Source organism: Nomascus leucogenys, chromosome 6, assembly GCF_006542625.1.
Source record: "Nomascus leucogenys isolate Asia chromosome 6, Asia_NLE_v1, whole genome shotgun sequence".
Lineage (NCBI taxonomy): Eukaryota > Metazoa > Chordata > Mammalia > Primates > Hylobatidae > Nomascus > Nomascus leucogenys.
This window is the reverse complement of record NC_044386.1, coordinates 81110287-81128911: the sequence shown is the minus strand read 5'-3', so window position 1 is coordinate 81128911 and position 18625 is coordinate 81110287. Positions and strand designations below refer to the sequence as shown.

At 33.1% G+C, this 18625-nt stretch overlaps 1 protein-coding gene across 8 annotated transcripts in view; it reads left to right on the top strand.

Moving 5' to 3' along the window:
* The window catches only part of VPS13C (vacuolar protein sorting 13 homolog C), a 192724-nt gene that overhangs the window by 157554 nt on the left and 16545 nt on the right, over positions 1-18625 (top strand). For 7 of the 8 annotated variants that reach the window (XR_004030533.1, XR_004030529.1, XR_004030532.1 and 4 more), the window contains 14 exons: positions 2628-2769; positions 4163-4303; positions 5063-5144; positions 5258-5327; positions 5931-6042; positions 6163-6276; positions 8137-8276; positions 9825-9906; positions 11030-11143; positions 12175-12250; positions 13724-13887; positions 15100-15145; positions 17487-17610; positions 18318-18432. Coding sequence is in view for 3 of the 8 variants with exons in the window: in XM_030814508.1 (XP_030670368.1) it covers positions 2628-2769; positions 4163-4303; positions 5063-5144; positions 5258-5327; positions 5931-6042; positions 6163-6276; positions 8137-8276; positions 9825-9906; positions 11030-11143; positions 12175-12250; positions 13724-13887; positions 15100-15145; positions 17487-17610; positions 18318-18432 (1522 nt within the window). In the remaining 5 variants the exon portion in view is untranslated. Of the gene's footprint in view, positions 1-2627; positions 2770-4162; positions 4304-5062; positions 5145-5257; positions 5328-5930; positions 6043-6162; positions 6277-8136; positions 8277-9824; positions 9907-11029; positions 11144-12174; positions 12251-13723; positions 13888-15099; positions 15146-17486; positions 17611-18317; positions 18433-18625 lie in introns of those variants that run through there. The other variant, XM_030814510.1, reaches the window with a different exon arrangement.

Below are 18625 nucleotides of genomic sequence, written 5' to 3'. Positions count from 1 at the left end.
TTCTCTAATTCAGGTGCCAACAAAGTTTGGCCTATGAGCCAAATCTAACCCAATGCCTGTTTTTGTACAGCTTTTGATTTAAGAATAGTTTTTTTTACATTTATAAATGGTTGAAAAAAATCAAAAGAAAATAACACATGAAAATTATGAAATTCAGTTTGTTACCCATAAATAATGTTTTGTTGGGACACAGTGATTTCTGTTCTTTTACGTGGCTTCTTTGACATTGCTACTCAGTGCACTACAAATCACAGCATGTTTGAGTTAGTGCATATTGTTCTGCAGCATTTTTTATATTACTGATATATATCCATCGTATCAAAACAAGAGAAAAGTGAACTTTGAATGTTCATCTTTTAGGGCATAATGAAATGTGTATTCTTATTTAAAAAAGCATCATTTTATTATGTTGTGAAACTACAACTCTGCTGAAGTAATACAATATATGTTGACAATATAGTTTCCAAACTAAGCACTTACCATAACATTTTCAAATCACAGGAAAGCAATGGCCAGAAAAATTAGAAAATTTAAGGCAAAATATGTCATCACACAGAATATCTTTACAAACACAAAAAACAATAATGAGGCTGCAAGCAAAGTAAGTTTCTGAGTGACTTATTTGTTAGCAAAGCCAGGAAAGTCTTTTACCAATAGTGAGTTAATTGAATTGTGTCTGATTGCAGCAGCTAAAAAATTGTATCCAGAGAAAATGAACTTAAGGCCATTAGCCTTTCAGTAGGAACAGTTGCTTAAAGAATTGAAGACATTCAGAACAACATCAATAGTCAATTAAAAAAACAAGGCAAATGATATTGAGTGGTTTCCCTTGGCTCTTGATGAGTCAACAGATGTTACCAATACTGCTCAGTTGTATATTTGAGAAGTCAGCGCTGAGTTTGAAGTGACTAAAGGATTAACCTCTATAAATAGTTTGCCTAGGACAACTACAGGTGAGAATATTTTCAAACAAGCTGAAGAAATACTAATTTAATACAACCTGAAGATAGATACAGGTGATTATGGGAAAAATATGTGTGGAATAGAAAAAGACTTAGTTGGACAAATTCATAAAGCTAGTGAAAATGTAAAGCATTTAAAGCCTATTGTATTATTTGTGAGCAGGTACTTAGTAGAAAATGTTGCAATCCATCTTTTGTTATCAAACCATTAGTGTCAAATAGTAAACTTTATTAATTCATGTGGACTTAACTATCATCAGTTCTGTGAATTTTTGCCACAAATAGAAGCTGAATGTTCTGAGTTGTGTTACCATACAGCAGTTTGATGGGTTGGCAGCAGTAACTTTTTATTGTACTCTGAGTTCTGGGCCAGGATTAAAATTTTTTTGAACAAAAAGAACCACCCTGAATCACTATTATTAAACACCAATAATAGTGGCTTTGGAAATTAATTTTTGTTGCAGAATTGATGATGCAATAATAGTGGCTCTGAAAATTAGTTTTTGTTGCATAATTGCAGAACTGATGATGTTTTTTAATGAATTTCAAGCTAAAATTAGAAGACAAACAGTGCTTATGTGAAAAATTTATACTACAGTATAGTCAATTTTGAAGACAGCTAATGTTTGAATCGCAAGTAATATCAAGATGTTCCATGTACTTCCTGTGCTGTCCAAGGTTAAAACATGAAGCAAAATCTCCACTTCCACATATATGTGGAGAGGATATATTTTAAGGCCTGCAACTCCAGTTCCAGCAACATTTTTTCTGACCTCAGTGCAGCTGTAAGGAAATTTCCACATTTCAAAATTCATTTGTGCGATTGAGGAGCTCCTGCCTAACTTTGAATTGGAAGTGATTGACCTGTAATGTATTAATATACTAAAAGGCAAATATCAAGAGAAGAATTTAATAGAATTTTATAAATGCCTTCAAAGTGATATATATGCTCAAGTAAAATAATAAATTCTCATTGATCAATATCAGTATTTGGCAGCACCTATCTGTGTGAAATGGCATTTTTAAAGATGCTCATTACAGAGTACCATTAATAGATGAACATTTACAATAGGTTTTGGTAATAAATAACACTAACTGACATGTTACTTTCACAAAAGAAGTTTTTTTTTCATTAATAGACTTGTTTTTAAGAATTGCTGTTAATTTATATTCTAAATTTCATCAATTAAAAATTTATGGGAGTTTTTTCTCTCTTTTGTATCTAAGTTGCCTATGTAATAACTTGAATTTTGTCTCAGTCCAGAAAGCCTAAAATATTTACTATTTAATATATGGCCCTCTGCAGAAAAAGTTTGCCAGTCCCTTAGTTGATTGATGTCAACGTTGATAGAAAAAGTATTTTCTTGCCTGCCTCTTTCCTTTTTGTACTCTTTTTTTTATTATACTTTAGGTTTTAGGGTACATGTGCACAATGTGCAGGTTTGTTACATATGTATCCATATGCCATGTTGATTTCCTGCACCCATTAACTCGTCATTTAGCATTGTACTCTTGCAACACAGGTATAGTTCGTTACTTTAAGAAGTCCCTTATACCAATGTAATTTTCATAGGAAAATAATAGTTACAATAATCTGGAGTTGAATAAAGTTCCACAGACCTAAATACATATTACTAATTTAATTTTTTTGTGTGAATTATTTAGTTCTGGTGTTGTTTGGGAGATGAAACCAAAACAGAAATGGAAGCCATTTAGTCAAAAGCAGATAATCTTATTGGAACAATCCTATCAGAAACATCAAATATCAAGAGACCATGGCTGGATTAAGCTAGATAATAATTTTGAGGTATACCAAAATTCTTTTCTTTTGATTTTTATATGTGTATTTTCTTGGTGGTGGTATTAAGTAAAATTGTAATGCCCAAGTAAAGATGTGTGCAGAAATGAACTTATTTATTAGTAGATAAACTTATTTCTTAATAGGATTCGTGTGTCTAATGATAACACATTAGTATATTTTTAATTAAAATATATTGTTATTTAATCATATACTGTGAAACAGGATTCAAACCTGTGTTTTAATAATTTTATTACATTTTTATATTTTTATAATTCTATTTACAAATCAGATAGTCTTATGGAACTTGTTTTCAGAAAGATTAGGGAGAAGTTAAGATTGCTTCATTGAATTTTTTTTATATTTTGAATGACACCAATATATATTGCTAAATAAAGACTGTGTAAAATTACATATTTCATTGAGGAAAAACCTATAAAAAGCTGCTCAAGTAAATTCATTAAATGTGAGTGATTGTTGGACATGAGTGGGCATCCACAAATAAAGATGCACTCCACCTGGGCCCTTACACAGTTAAAACTAAAAGTCACCTATGCTCCAGGAAGTCTGCAGAAGCTTGACTGCAATTTCCAGCTTGCTCTAATTTAATCATGCAGTTTAGTTACTCTTTGTTATTGTTGCCTGGTGGTTTGGTTAGCACTGTCACCAGTTACATTCCCCAGCACCCCCATCAATTTTGGCCATACTTAAATGATAAAAAACTATATAATTCATGTCAGACATGACAAAGCTATCAATTATTGATTGCAAAACAGAGTTTGCTTAGAATTATCTTTGGGCCAGGTGCAGTGACTCACACCTGTAATCCCAGTACTTTAGGAAGCTGAGGCAGGAGGATCACTTGAGGTCAGGAGTTTGAGACTTGCCTGGGCAACATAGTGAGACCTTGTCTCTACATAAAAAAAAGATAATAAAAATTAAAATTAGCTGGGCGTGGTGTCACATCTGTATTCTCAGCTGCTTGGGAGGCTGAGGCAGGAGGATCACTTGAGGCCAGGAGGTTGAGGCTGCAGTGAGCTGTGATTTTGCCACTGCACTTGTGACAGCAAGACCCCGTTTCCAAAAAAAAAAAAAAAAGAAAGAAAGACTTATCTGGAACTATTCGTATCTTGAGGAAGTTTTCTTTTACATAAAGCATGTTTTTTAAACTATAGTTTCTATACTTAAAAAGTTTCACAATTGTTTTCTTTTTTTTCTAATAACTTTGGTAGAAAGGTGGTGCTTTTGCTTCAGAGATCTCAACTGTAGATCACCTTAGGATAGATCTGTTGGTGAGACATACCGATAAAGATTTTTTCAATTTGATCAATAAACAGGTATTAAAAATGGAATAGCTACTGTGCTAATATCAGCTCATCACAAAAACGTGCTTTTTTTCTAGGTCAATTTTGATAAAGATCCAATGGAAATGCGCCTCCCTATTCGTTGCCCTATTAAGCGAGACTTTTTATCAGGAATTCAGATTGAATTTAAGCAATCTTCTCACCAGAGAAGTTTAAGGGCCAGGTTGTACTGGCTTCAGGTAACATTGTCATTCTCAAATAAGTATTTATCATCACTTAGGGAATCTTGGGAATGAAATTTCTTTTTTACAACTATATAGTTTACATTGTTGGTATCTTTTCTTTGTATGTTTTTTCCCCTTCTTCCACATATTCTGTTTATTCAACATCTTACTTATAAACTTCATGACTGTTGAGACTAATTTTGATCAATTAGCTTGCAAAAGGGTTTTCTTGCACTGAGATTGTTATTCTTAAATGTTCTTTGAATTTGTCATGGGACCCCCAAATAAGATTTTCCTTTGTCATTCTTCAGGACAGAGAGCAGAGCTTTGCTGGAGGTTCCTTTTGAATGCTTGCTTGCTCCCTCCCAGCATCCCTCCCTTCCTTCCTTTCAGCTGTTAAGTACTGTTTAGGCTACTTTAATTCTTTTTCTTTTTACCTTATCCCCTAATTTCATATTCAGTTTCTACTTTTATTTAAACCATAGAGAATTGAAATCTCACAGGATCCATCGATACAAATATTTTCATTAATGATGTACATACTGCACACTGTTAATACAATTATGAGAGTATTTATATAGTCCTTTATTTAAAGCCTTGCCCTTGCTGAGGTATATAACTTTTACAGATTTAAAATGAAACTTCTAATTACATCACATACATATGGGGACACTTAATTATGATGAAAGTAGTGGCCTCTTCTATAACGTTATCTTTGAAACTAAAAGTTTAAATTATTTGAAATCTTGCTAAGTTGGTTTTCTTTTCTTTCAGGTTGATAATCAGTTACCAGGTGCAATGTTCCCTGTTGTATTTCATCCTGTTGCCCCTCCAAAATCTATTGCTTTAGATTCAGGTAAAAAAAAATAAGTTGTGACATAGATATACCTTATTTATAAAAGTTAAATAGGCATTAGTTTGACCTAGTGTAAAGCATTATTTTTTTTATGTGTTACTTCTTCCTCTTAGAGCCCAAGCCTTTCATTGATGTGAGTGTCATCACAAGATTTAATGAGTATAGTAAAGTCTTACAGTTCAAGTAAGTAAAGATTCCTGCTGTTTCTCTAAAAGAATTTAAAATCAGAATCTACTTTGAAAATAAATCTTACTCTTTTTGAAAGTGACTTTCATGTAAAAAGTATTTTCCAACTGAACCTTTTAATTCACTTTTGGTCAAGTAATCTTTTATGCTTCAACTTATTTTACTAGTAGTCTCTACATATTTTAAAGTGTAGAATTTCTTCAACCATCTTCTTCCCTTTATAACTTCAATTAGAATATAAAATAGTAAGTGAAATCTAAATGATATGTATTTGTGAGCTGTGTTCTTTAATGTAATTGCTGTGAACTTTAAAAATTGGATCATACATGCTACATGATCTGGTTGTATTTGTTTCATCTGTGACATGACGAATGTGGCATTTGGGACTGTAAGTGCCAAGTGTTAATGCAGCAGTATTACCTTGAGTGAAGCTTTCACTCCAGTGAAAAAGTCTCAATCTAAGAAGACTTTTATTAACATAATTTTTAGGAGATGAAGGAACAAGATGTAACTGTGGCTTTTCACTGAAATCAAAGTTTTAACATTGAAAATTAAAAGGTTAGGTAGAAATCCTTTTCCATCTTAAATTTTTTTTCTTAGGTATTTTATGGTCCTCATTCAGGAAATGGCCTTAAAAATTGATCAAGGGTTTCTAGGAGCTATTATTGCACTGTTTACCCCAACAACAGACCCTGAAGCTGAAAGAAGACGGGTAAAAATTTTTATTTCTTGGGGAAAATATAAAATTAAAAAAATTTAAATCAGCCTTTTTTGAACGAATTTTAATAGAGAAAAAAATTAAAATAGAAATTCTTGATTTTATTTTTTTCAGACAAAGTTAATCCAGCAAGATATTGATGCTCTAAATGCAGAATTAATGGAGACTTCAATGACTGATATGTCAATTCTTAGTTTCTTTGAACATTTCCATATTTCTCCTGTGAAGGTTTGTTGTAATTATTATTTTGAAAATTTAGTGAAGTTATTATAGAACTTTTTAAAGGGTCTGTGGACCAACGTCAGTTTTAATTTGTTGCATCATGTATTTGGTGGGAATTTTGTTTGATTAATCGAAATAATTAAGACAGTTCTCTGTAGCATATGTACAGCCACAATTCCCACAGAGAAACCGCCAGAGCATGTTCTCCAGTTTTGAATTAATAACGCCCTCATTCAAAGAAGAAGCTGACAAAAGCATTTCTTAATTAAGCGTAGAAGTGCTTGCCAACGTTTAACGTTTTGGTTGCACTTTGTAACTACTATCACTGTCTAAACAGAGAGCTATAATGGGTCCTGTAACCAGAATGTGAAAACGCTGAAGTAGGTACTATGCTGTTGATGTGGTGTTTTTCCCCCTTTCCAAAATTTGATTGTAACTAAGGGAGTGGAAAATTGGATACCTTTCACTTGCCTGATTTTGTACTTTATGAACCCATTTCTTTTTTCCCTTTTGTTGTTCTTTTTAGCTTTTTTAGGAGAAGGTGACTGCTTAGTAAATTCATAAATTCACAAATGCTATCAACCATAATGCTCTAAACTTGTGTAATGGGCCAGATTTATAACTAAGTAACTCTTTAAAATATTGATGATCCTTTACATTCTCAAAAACTGTTTACAGCACATTACTTTCAATTGCATTTACCAGTTCTTCAGCTAAATGAATGGATTTCTAAAATGGAATTATTATTTTAAATTGATCTATTAGTTTGGTGATATCAAACATATTGATAGTGTCAGGTTTAAAATTGATAATGTTTTATGTGATAGGTAATATACCATTTCTTTTTCACTTTTAAGTGAAAATCAGTTATTTGTGGGATTGAACAATACCTTAAACAAATATTTACTGAATGCTTATGATGAAAGTTGCTGTGGAGGTATAAAATAGCTTCATGGATATTATATTCTAGAGGGATATTAATGATTGATAATTTACCTATTCGTGTTCTTAGGCACAGTGGGAATTGTGCAATGAAGTCTAATGGCAAAGATTATGAACAACAATTATTTTCATAGCCCATAGTAACATTGCCCTAGGGAAGGGCTGGATCAGTGTTTACCCGTGGTTACCTTTCCTGGATCCCAGCACTCCTAGACTCGTCATTTGGGCAGAGGGTCACATGAAAGAAAAAACTAACCACAGGTTTTCCTGGCCTTGCCCCAAGTCCACTTTACTTGAACTCTATATTGGTTAGTTAATATGCCTAGGAAATGAAAAAATGAGAAAGGAAATTCATCTACTTTATTTACACATATTGAATTACTTTTTGCCTATGTCTTCTTGCACTATTGCACTAATGATGGTTCAGTTCAAAGTAGCAGCTAAATGAGAATCTGAAATCTCATGTTTAAATACTAAGTTGGAGGATCTGTGGAAGCTGAAAACCTTATTATACTTTTAAAAACTTGACAGCTTGCTAACTTACCTTAATTGTCATATTATTGTTATTATCTATTATTTTGACTGGCAGATTACTTGTGTGCCAGTTGACATGTTTTTCTTCTTAAAACGATTATGCCATTTTTGTAAAGTGTGTTGGTTTCCTTCATTTGAATACAGTGGCATTTATATACATTGCATAAAATTAGAACTCTGATTTTGGATCAGACTAATTTGTATTTTATCAAAAAGCAAAGAGAATCAAATGTAAGTGGGTTGTTCTGCTATATGTATGGTATCAAATAATAGCTTTCACTAGGACTCTAATTGAAAGACTTTTTTGGTTCGTTTCTGGACTACCTGGATCCTAAATATGTAAACTTTTCACTTTTAGCTTTCATTTATTGAACATTATTTTTCTTTTAGTTGCATTTGAGTTTGTCTTTGGGTTCCGGAGGGGAAGAATCAGACAAAGAAAAACAGGAAATGTTTGCAGTTCATTCTGTCAACTTGCTGTTGAAAAGCATAGGTGCTACTCTGACTGATGTGGATGACCTTATATTCAAGTAAGACTTCTGTCAAAGTACATTGGGAAGCAAGTGTACCAAGATCATGTTTCTGGACATTAATTCTTTCCACTTGTGCAATGTTAGCTTAGGAAAAGGATGACTTCACTACTTATATTTGGAGAATTTGGTCCATTTGTGATTATACTCTTTAGGAATGCTTATTGTATTCATAATGATAAGGTGAAGAGTCTTATTTTTTTGATTACTCATATCTAGATAATACATGGATGTAGAATAATAATTGAATTTTTTAGTCATGTATTATAAATTGACCATATTTTAAAACATAATTATATTTAGAGATATGTAATGCTAGATACATATACATTAAATAAATTGTTATTGAATTGAAATTCAACAATGGTATTGGAACAAGTAGTTATCTGGGTGAAAAAAAATTCCCTGTAGATCATTTTTACTTTACATGTACACTACTAAATTTCAGAGAAAACGAATGATAAAATATAAAACCTAAACTGAAAATTCAGACAAAAAAAGTCAAATCTCTGAATAGAGGAGGTCTTTCTAAGTTTAAAAGCAGTGGAAAACATTTCAATGGAAAATAAAAGATACATTTAACCACATAAAAATCAAATACTTTACAACAAAATCAATGAAAATAATTAAAAAACAAAAGACTGGGAAAATATAATGACAGAGAAAGGACTGTTGTCTTAAACATTGAGAAGAAAAACCTAGATTCTAATGGTATAATGGCCAGAGAACAATAGGAGATAATTCGCAAAAGGGAAAACACAATAATGGTGTTATTATTTATCAAAGAATACATACAAATTAAAGCAAATTATCAAAGATTTTAAAATATGAGCGATCCTATTTTAAAATCCTATTTAATACTAGTCAAAGGTGGTTCTAAGAAATAGGCACTTTTTAAATACTGTTGGTGTAAGTGGAAAACTGCATTTGTTAGGAGCCTTCAATGTTTTGTTGCTTTTCACTCAGTAATTCTCTTTTTGGAAGTTCTTTCCAAAAAGTAATCTAACCTTGAAGTTCAACCAAAGAGTTATATTCAGCATACACATGGCATCATTAATTATTTTACCAAAAATTGGAAGTGTCTGACAGTGGAAGAATTCTTTGTTATGACACTGCCACATGGTAGCATGCTATGCATCCGTTAAAAATGGTTATGTAAAATTTTAAATAACATAGATAAATACTTATCCACAGTGTTGAGTGTAAACAGGGCATACAAAATGTTTTAAACATTTTATCATTGCATATAAAAGAAAAGAAAGAATTCGAAGTGCGAAATAAGAAAATAAACCTTTAAAATCCACTATGTGATGGGATGATGGTTGACTTTTAAATAACTCTTTATGCATACATGAAAACCTTGTGCACTGTTTTTATAATAATTTAGTAACCATTATTAAGACAATCATAAATTGTATGTGGTAAATGTATGAAGTCAATTGTGAAAGAATTGACTATGATTAGCATTAGCTGTCATTCAAATTTTAAGTCCCTTTTTCTAATCATATAATCTTAGTATCTTTGAATCTTTCCTTTTTCTCCTCCCAGACTTGCTTATTATGAAATTCGATATCAATTCTACAAGAGAGATCAGCTTATATGGAGTGTCGTTAGGCATTACAGTGAACAGGTAATTTCCTATCATAGTATTTCATAAGGAATATACTTCATAAAACAGCAAAACGTTTGCATGTGACTGTATGGTGTGCAGTAATGTTTATCTAATTTACCTCACTTTGAAATCTCCTTATTTAGTGGTTTTCTTCAATGATTAATTTCTATTTCTTTAGTTCTACCCCTCTTTATACACCTTTTGAAAATTTTCCTCCAGTTCCTTTTTTGACTTTGCAATTATACTTTTATCACTTTGGGAAAGAATAGTGACTTTATAGTCATTATACGTGATTTCTTCAGTGATTATAGTTTCTGAATATAATCTAGTGAATTGCAAGCAGAATTCTAAGCCCGTTTCCTCCCTGTGCCTCAGTTACTCTGTGGTTCAAGTATGTATGCATAGAAACAGTAGCTGTTGCAGGTCACTTTGGTACAGTTGCTATACTATGGAACTGCATGGTGACATCTCCTTTCCTTCCACTGCTGGAATATTCTTTCTCCTATTACATATACAGACATTATGATTGTTACATGTTAAAATGAGGATATGTTTTCCCTTTTGTTTTGGTTATTATTTTCCATCTAATTTATTAATAACGATGGTAAAGTAATACTAAAAACAACTAACAATTACTGAATTATGTATTCATTTAATATGCATACTCACCCATGCAAGGACAGTGTAACTTCCCTTTTTAAAAAATTTTGAGTTTTTATAGAGATGGAGTCTCACTATGTTGCGCAGGCTGGTCATTAACTCCTGGCCTCAAGTGATCCTCTCATCTCAACCTCCTAAAGTGTTGGGATTACAGGCATGAGCCACCACACCCAGCCTGACCTTCCATTTTATAGATCAGAAGACAGGCTGTTAGATACTAAATAACTTGCACAAGGTCACATAACTGCTACTTGGCAGCCTGTGCGTCAAACCTAGTTCTGTCTAATTTAAAGGCTGTTTGTAAAGTATTAGCATAGTGCCTGGCACACAGTAAAAGATCAATTAGTGGAGGTAGTGGTGGTTATTCCATACAGCTTTCTTTTAACACAAACTTAATTTTATCAGTAAATCTCTTTTTTTCTATTTCATTATGATGTTTCTTACAATAGTTGTGAAGGACTTAATTTTTTTTCTTTTTTAGTTCTTGAAACAGATGTATGTCCTTGTATTGGGGTTAGATGTACTTGGAAACCCATTTGGATTAATTAGAGGTCTGTCTGAAGGAGTTGAAGCTTTATTCTATGAACCCTTCCAGGTATTGACTTCTTACTTATTTTAAGGATAGGTATAGAAAAACAGATGGTCTATTTTTTAATAACAAATAGTAATCTGCATTGTAATTGTATCCGGGAATTGAATAATGTTCAAATCACAAAAGTATATCAATTTTATATTTTTATTTAAAGGTACATGAGATAACATTGGATGATTGTTTAGAATTTAATGGGCACTGCCCACATTTGCCAGGATTTAATGTAGTTGTAAGAATATTTAGAGTGCTGTGTAGATTAAGACTTTCAAGACTGTTCCACCATTGTGGAAGGGACTAATAGGGCACTGAAAGCAAAGTTTGTTTCACATTCAAGCTGTCATCTAACCTATTCCCCTCCATTTAAAGGGTCTAGCAGCCAGCCCAGTGTATGAGGGTTTTAGAAGAATAAAGCAGAGAAAATAAATGGGAGAATAAGACAGTAAAATAATCTGTGGGCTCTTACTCTTGTTATCACTGCAGCTTGTTTTAGCAATCTGATGAAACTTAGTTCTGGGAGGCCAACTTCAAATTGTAATTGAAGCCAGTGATTTATACCTATCCAACTTTTGACTTAAAGAATTTGCTAACAATGAGAACTCATGGACACAGGAAGGGGAACATCACACTCCGGGGATTGTTGTGGGGTGGGGGGAGGGGGGAGGGACAGCATTAGGAGATATGCCTAATGCTAAATGACGAGTTAATGGGTGCAGCACACCAACGTGGCACATGGATACATATGTAACAAACCTGCACATTGTGCACATGTACCCTAAAACCTAAAGTATAATAATAAAAAGATAAAAAAAAAAAAAAAGAATTTGTTAAGATCATGTAGGTTGAAAGTGTCTTCAAACACAATAGATATTCTATCCATATTTGGGGTAGAAGTGAAAATTGATTCATCACAATGTTTATGGATTTTTACAGATTTGGATTCTTCTTGCAAACTCTGAACTATTAAATTAAAAGTCTGAAACTTATTTAAATTTTAAATAATAAGATTATTTTTTATTTTTTATTTTTTTTGCCAGGGTGCTGTTCAAGGCCCTGAAGAATTTGCAGAGGGGTTAGTGATTGGAGTGAGAAGCCTCTTTGGACACACAGTAGGTATGTATCACATATTTGTGTATATGTATATATTTTTTATTATATTGTTATGAAATATGTTGTTATTAAAAACGAATGCTTTTATTTAAAGGAGGGATCACTTTCTTAATAATCCCTTTTAAAAGACATGTTTCCTTTGTTTTAAAATGAAAAATAAGTTAACAGTGGACTGCTGGTTTTTTAATATGTCTTTGTAGTGTTGAATAAATGTAAATAATTTTACATTTTAATTAAATAATTTTATTCCTTTTCTTGTTAGATGGGAAAAGTTAATTTCTGCATTTTTTGTATGAGACAGAATTTTAAGCACCTATTAGTTTAAAGCAATTGCATGCTATATATTGTGATAATGCTGTTTATATAAACAATGTAACTTCTCTGAGCCTTAAAAAAATTATTTTATTTTTAATTGACACATGATTGTATATATTTATGGGGCATAGAGTGATATTTTGATACATGTATACAATATATAGTGATCAAATATGGTAATTAGCATATTTATCGCCTCGAACATTTATCATTTCTTTGTGTTGGGAACATTCAAGACCCTCTCTTCTAGCTATTTGAAGACATACAATAAGTTGTTGTTAACTATAGTCACCCTACAGTGCTATAGCATGCTAGAACTTATTCTCCCATCTAGTTGTGATGTTGTATCCATTAACCAATCTCTCCCTATCCTCTTCTCCCCCTACCCATCTCAGCCTTTAACAACCACAGTTCTACTCTCTAATTCTATGAGTTCAACTTCTTTAGCTCTCAGATGTGAATGAGAACATGCAGTATTTGTTTTTCTGTGCCAGACTTATTTCACTTAACATAATGTCCTCTAGGCTCATCCAAGTTGCTGTGAATGACAGGATTTCATTTTTTTTTTAAGGCCTGAGTAGTATTCTGTTGTGTGTGTGTGTGTGTGTGTGTGTGTGTATCACATTTTCTTCATTCATCCATTGATAGACACTTAGATTGATTGTATATCTTAGCTATTGTCACTAGTGCTGCAGTAAACATGGGAGTGCGGACATCTGTTGATATACTGATTTCTTTTCTTTTGGGTATATACCCAGTAGTTGCATTGCTGGATCATACGATAATTCTAGTTTCAGTTTTTTGAGGAGCCTCCATACTGTTTTCCATAATACCTGTATTAAGTTATATTCCCACTCTCAGTGTGTAAGCATTACCTTTTCTCCACTTCTTTGACAGCGTTTGTGATTTTTTTTTGTCTTTTTTATAATAACTATTCTAACTGGGGTGAGATAGTATCTCACTGTGGTTTTGATTTGCACTTTCCTGATGATTATTGATCTTGAACATTTTTTCATATACTTGTTGGCCATTTGTATGTCTCCTTTTGAGAAATATTTATTCAGATTGTTTGCCTATTTTAAAATCAGATTGTTTTCTTGCTGTTGAGTTCCTTGTATAGTTCTTTGTATATTCTAGAAATTAATCCCTTGTCTTTGGTAGGTGGTGCAGCAGGAGTTGTATCTCGAATCACTGGTTCTGTTGGGAAAGGTTTGGCAGCAATTACAATGGACAAGGAATATCAGCAAAAAAGAAGAGAAGAGTTGAGTCGACAGCCCAAAGATTTTGGAGACAGCCTGGCCAGAGGAGGAAAGGGCTTTCTGCGAGTAAGTTCTCTGCTGAATATTTAAGAAATCTGCAACTTAAAAAAAAATTCTAGCTGGTTGTGTGAAACTTAGAATGCAGCTTATGAGTCTAGGCCTGTAGGAATAGAAAGAATGATAAATCATGGACTTTCCAGTTTCCTTTTTGCTCCCCTTCCCCATTGTCACCACCAGATCTGTCCCCTGAATTGCCGGATTTCGTAAAACTGTAATGATGACAGGGTAGTACTGGTGTAGAAGGTGAGGAAGTGTGAAGCAGAGATACATGGTACCGATGGAAACTAGAGGGAGAGGGAGCTCTGCAGGTCATCAGCAATTGACTGTTTCTGTAGAAGGGATGTGTGAAAGTTAATTGTTGATAATCCAGGAACTGCCTTTCATTACTTTTTAATACTTTTAAAATTATATAGGTAATATATGAATACTGCTTAATTATATAGGTGATGTATGAATATTCTTATAATTATAAGAACTCAAAAGTTATTCTGTTAATAAGGAAATAAAACATTATAAGTAAGGCTAGAATACCCTAATCATCTCTCACCTGTTTCCAATTTAAGTGTGTATCCATCAGTTCTCTTTCTGTGTGTTTATAGAATATACAGATATTTTACTACCATTACTTCACAATGATTAAGAATGTATTAGTATATTCATGTTTTAATTTTGGAAATAATTTCAGGAAACTGCTGTGTTTTTTGATAATAATTAGTAATGTTGGGTGTTACAGTTACTAAGGCACTTTATTTGCCAGGTTATTAGCTATCCTTGGGAGGGCCCTTTATTTTCAGTTTTCTACACTTCCACTAAGTTACAATGTAAACTCCTTAAAATTTATAATTAGATCGTAAATATTATTTGGCTCAACTCACTCATTTTGCTGATGTGGAAACTGAGATTTATAGAGATTTCATCAACTACCCATGGTTACATAGCTGATTGGTATCATAACCAGATTTAAAATCCTTTTACTTGCTTTACTCCTGTTTCTTTTATAAAATTTATAAAATGCTTTCATTTAAGATTTGCTGTGATATAATATTTGAAAAATCATAGTGCTAACTTATATATGTATGTTGTTCACATTATCAAGTTAAGTCTTCAATTTTTTTTTGTTGTTGTTATTTCCAGTATGTCTGTAGAGACCTCTAGTGGTTGGTTTAAAATTAAACACCTTCCATTCAGTCTAAACTATATGATTGATTTCTCTTTCAGGGAGTTGTTGGTGGAGTGACTGGAATAATAACAAAACCTGTGGAAGGTACGTTGAAAATATTTCCTTCCTTTACAAAGTCTGAAGACTTGATGCTATTAGTAAACATAATAGATATTATTGCTGCTATATACTTGATTGAGAAAATTACTGACTGAATTTTATATTTGTAGCCTTAAGTTGCTCAATGAATGTATTTTCCTCAGAAAGCAGAGAGGTTAAGTAGTAGATCATACTTCAGACTTTGAATGCTATTTTTAGCAGGGCCAGAGATAAACTAGATTTGTTTGGGCCCTCAGTAGAAATTTATTCAGTTTTGCTGTTGTTGTTTTTATCCCATTAAAAAAGCACATTACTTATTCAGTGCAATCCTTATCAAAATCCCAATTGGTTTCTTTGTGGAAATTGACAAGCCAAGTCCAAAATTTATATGGCAATGCCAGGGCTCCAAAATAGCCAAAAAAGTCTTGAAAAAGAACAAAGTTGGAGGACCTCTACTTCCCAAATTCAAAACTTACTGTAAAGCTACAGTAACTAAGACAGTGTAGTACTAACATAAGGATAGACATATAGAACAGTGGGATACTATTCAGAAATAGAGTTCAGAAGGAGTCAGAAATAGACTCTTACTTATGGTTAACTGATCTTCGACAAGGATGTCAAGATAATTCAATAGGAAAGAACCATCTTCAACAAATTTGCTGGGACAACTTCATATCTATGAGCAAAAGAACAAAATTGGACCCCTACCTGTACCATATATAAAAATGAGTTCACAATGGATTAAATACCTAAATGTAAGAGCAAAACTGTTAAACTCAGAGGAAAATATAGAAGTAAATCTTCATGACTTTGGATTAGGCAAAACTTTGCTAGAAAAGATACATAAATTGGACTTCATCAAATACATAAATTGAACTTCATCAAAATTTAAAATTTTTGTGCTATAACCATGAAGAAAGGGAAAAGACAGCCCACAGAATGGAAGAAAATTTTTGCAAATCATATATGTGATAAAAGATATCTAGAACATATAGAGAACTATTAAAAATCAATAATAAAAAGATAACACAATTTTAAATGAGCAATAGACATTTCTCCAAAGAAGACATACAGATGGCCAATAAACACATAAAAGGATGCTAAACATCGTTAGTCAACAGGGAAATGCGAGTCAAAACTATGAGATACCGTTTCACACCTACTGGGATGGCTAGAATCAAGTGTTAAGAGGATGTGGAGAAATTGGAACCCTCATACACTACTAGTGGGACTGTAAAATAATGCAGTCATTTTGGAGGAAAATAGTCTGTCAGTGCTTCAAAAAGTTAAACACAGAGTCACCATGTGTCCCAGCAATTCTGCTCCTAGGTTTATACCCAGAAGTATTGAAAACAGGTGTTCAAAAAAAACTGTGCACAAATGTTCATAGCACCATTATTCAAAATAACCAAAAGATGGAAACAACCCAAATGTCCATCACCTGATACATGAATAAACAAAAGGTGATATTTCCATACATTAGAGTAGTACTCAGTCATAAAAAGGAATCATGTACTGGTACTTGTTACAAAATGGATGAACCTTGAAAACATGATGCTAAGTGGAAAAAAAAGTCACAATACACCACATATTACATAATTCCATTTGTCTGAAATGTGCAGAATAGGCAAATCCATAGGGATAGAAAGTATCTCTAGGTGGTTACCTAGTCTGGACGTGGGGAGGGGCAGGGAGGAATGGAGGTACACTGAGTAGGATTTGGTGGGGAGAGGTTGGGGGAAATAGGGAATGATTGCTAATGGAAAGGGGGTTTCTTTTTGAAATGATAAACATTTTCTAAAATGGATCGTGGTGATAGTTGTGCAAGTCTGAATATACTAAAAGCTAATTTATCCTAAAATTTAATTTGTACATTTTAAATGGTAAATTTTATGGTATATGAATTGCATTTCAATAAAGTTGTTATATATTTTTTAAAAGCACACTCCTTGAAAAATCTGATGGTCAGCATTAAAAAAGAGAATGTTTTCTGGTCCCTTCTTACACCTGCAAGTTGCAGGTACTGATGAGACTCCTAGATCAGTAGTTCTCAAACTTGAGCATGTGTCAGGATCACCTGGAGTGCTTAGTGAAACATAAATGCTGGCCCCGCCCCCAGAGTTTCTGATTCAGTAGGTCTGGGGTGGGGCCCAGGAATGCGCCTTTCTAACACACTTTGAGAAACCACTATTTTATCACATTAGGATTGCATTTAACTTCTTTAGAAAGCCAAATTTTTGTAACTTCCTGGGTAAAACAGTTCAGTATCTGGCCCAGGTTTTGGTTGAGCTCAAACTTGCTCATTTAAAAATGTCTTTATCCATTCATGGTCATTGGTTTTCTGAAGGTGCCAAAAAGGAAGGAGCTGCCGGATTCTTTAAAGGAATTGGAAAAGGGCTTGTGGGTGCCGTGGCTCGTCCAACTGGTGGAATCATAGATATGGCCAGTAGTACCTTCCAAGGCATTCAGAGGTAATTGAGTACATACTATGTGCAAGGTATGTGTCTGTGTGCTAATTATTACAAGGATTACGTAAATAGATTCGATTATTTGCCTGCTCCTAAGGATCTTAAAGTCTAATTGAAAGCTGTGGTAACTTTAAAACATAGAGTGCCACCAGAAAGGAATAAGAAAAGACATATTTTGTAAACATGGTGATACCCCGTCTCTACTAAAAATACAAAAATTAGTCGGGCGTGGTGGCAGGCACCTGTAATCCTAGCTACTTGGGAGGCTGAGGCACAAGAACCGCTTGAACCTAGGAGGCAGAGGTTGCAGTGAGCTGAGATCGTGCCACTTGAGCCTGGGCAACAGAGGGAGACGTTGTCTCAAAAAAAAAAAGAAAAAAAAAAAGAAAAGACATTTTATGGCTGAATTTCTCTTTTATTCAACAAATGTTTATTACCTACCATGTGCCAAGCCCTGTGCTAGACACCAAGGATACAAAGAGTAGATGAGCTAGGTCCTGCTTTTACTATTTTGATATTTCTTTTTATTTTAGAAAAGGTTAGGGGACTTGGAGTCAGACAGACTTGATTTTAATACTTTTGCATTATTTGGGGAAAGTTATTTAAAATTACTGATTGTTTTTTGTGAAATATTTATGTATTTAATCAACACACACATTATTTTGAAAGACTCACATATTTTCTTATACTTACTCTGATGCCTTATTCAGGGCAGCAGAATCAACTGAGGAAGTATCTAGCCTCCGTCCCCCTCGCCTGATCCACGAAGATGGCATCATTCGTCCTTATGACAGACAGGAATCTGAGGGCTCTGACTTACTTGAGGTAAATTTTGTTCTTCATGGTCACGAGTGAAATGGAATTTTAATGATTTCTAGGCCCATGATTTCATAGGTGGTTCTTAAAGTTCCTGATTCTTGAACTTCTTTAAGTATTATACATAGTTTCTAGAGTAGAATTTGATTATTTGTTTTTCATTTTAGCATGTGTTAAATGGAAATTACTGATGTTTTTTTCT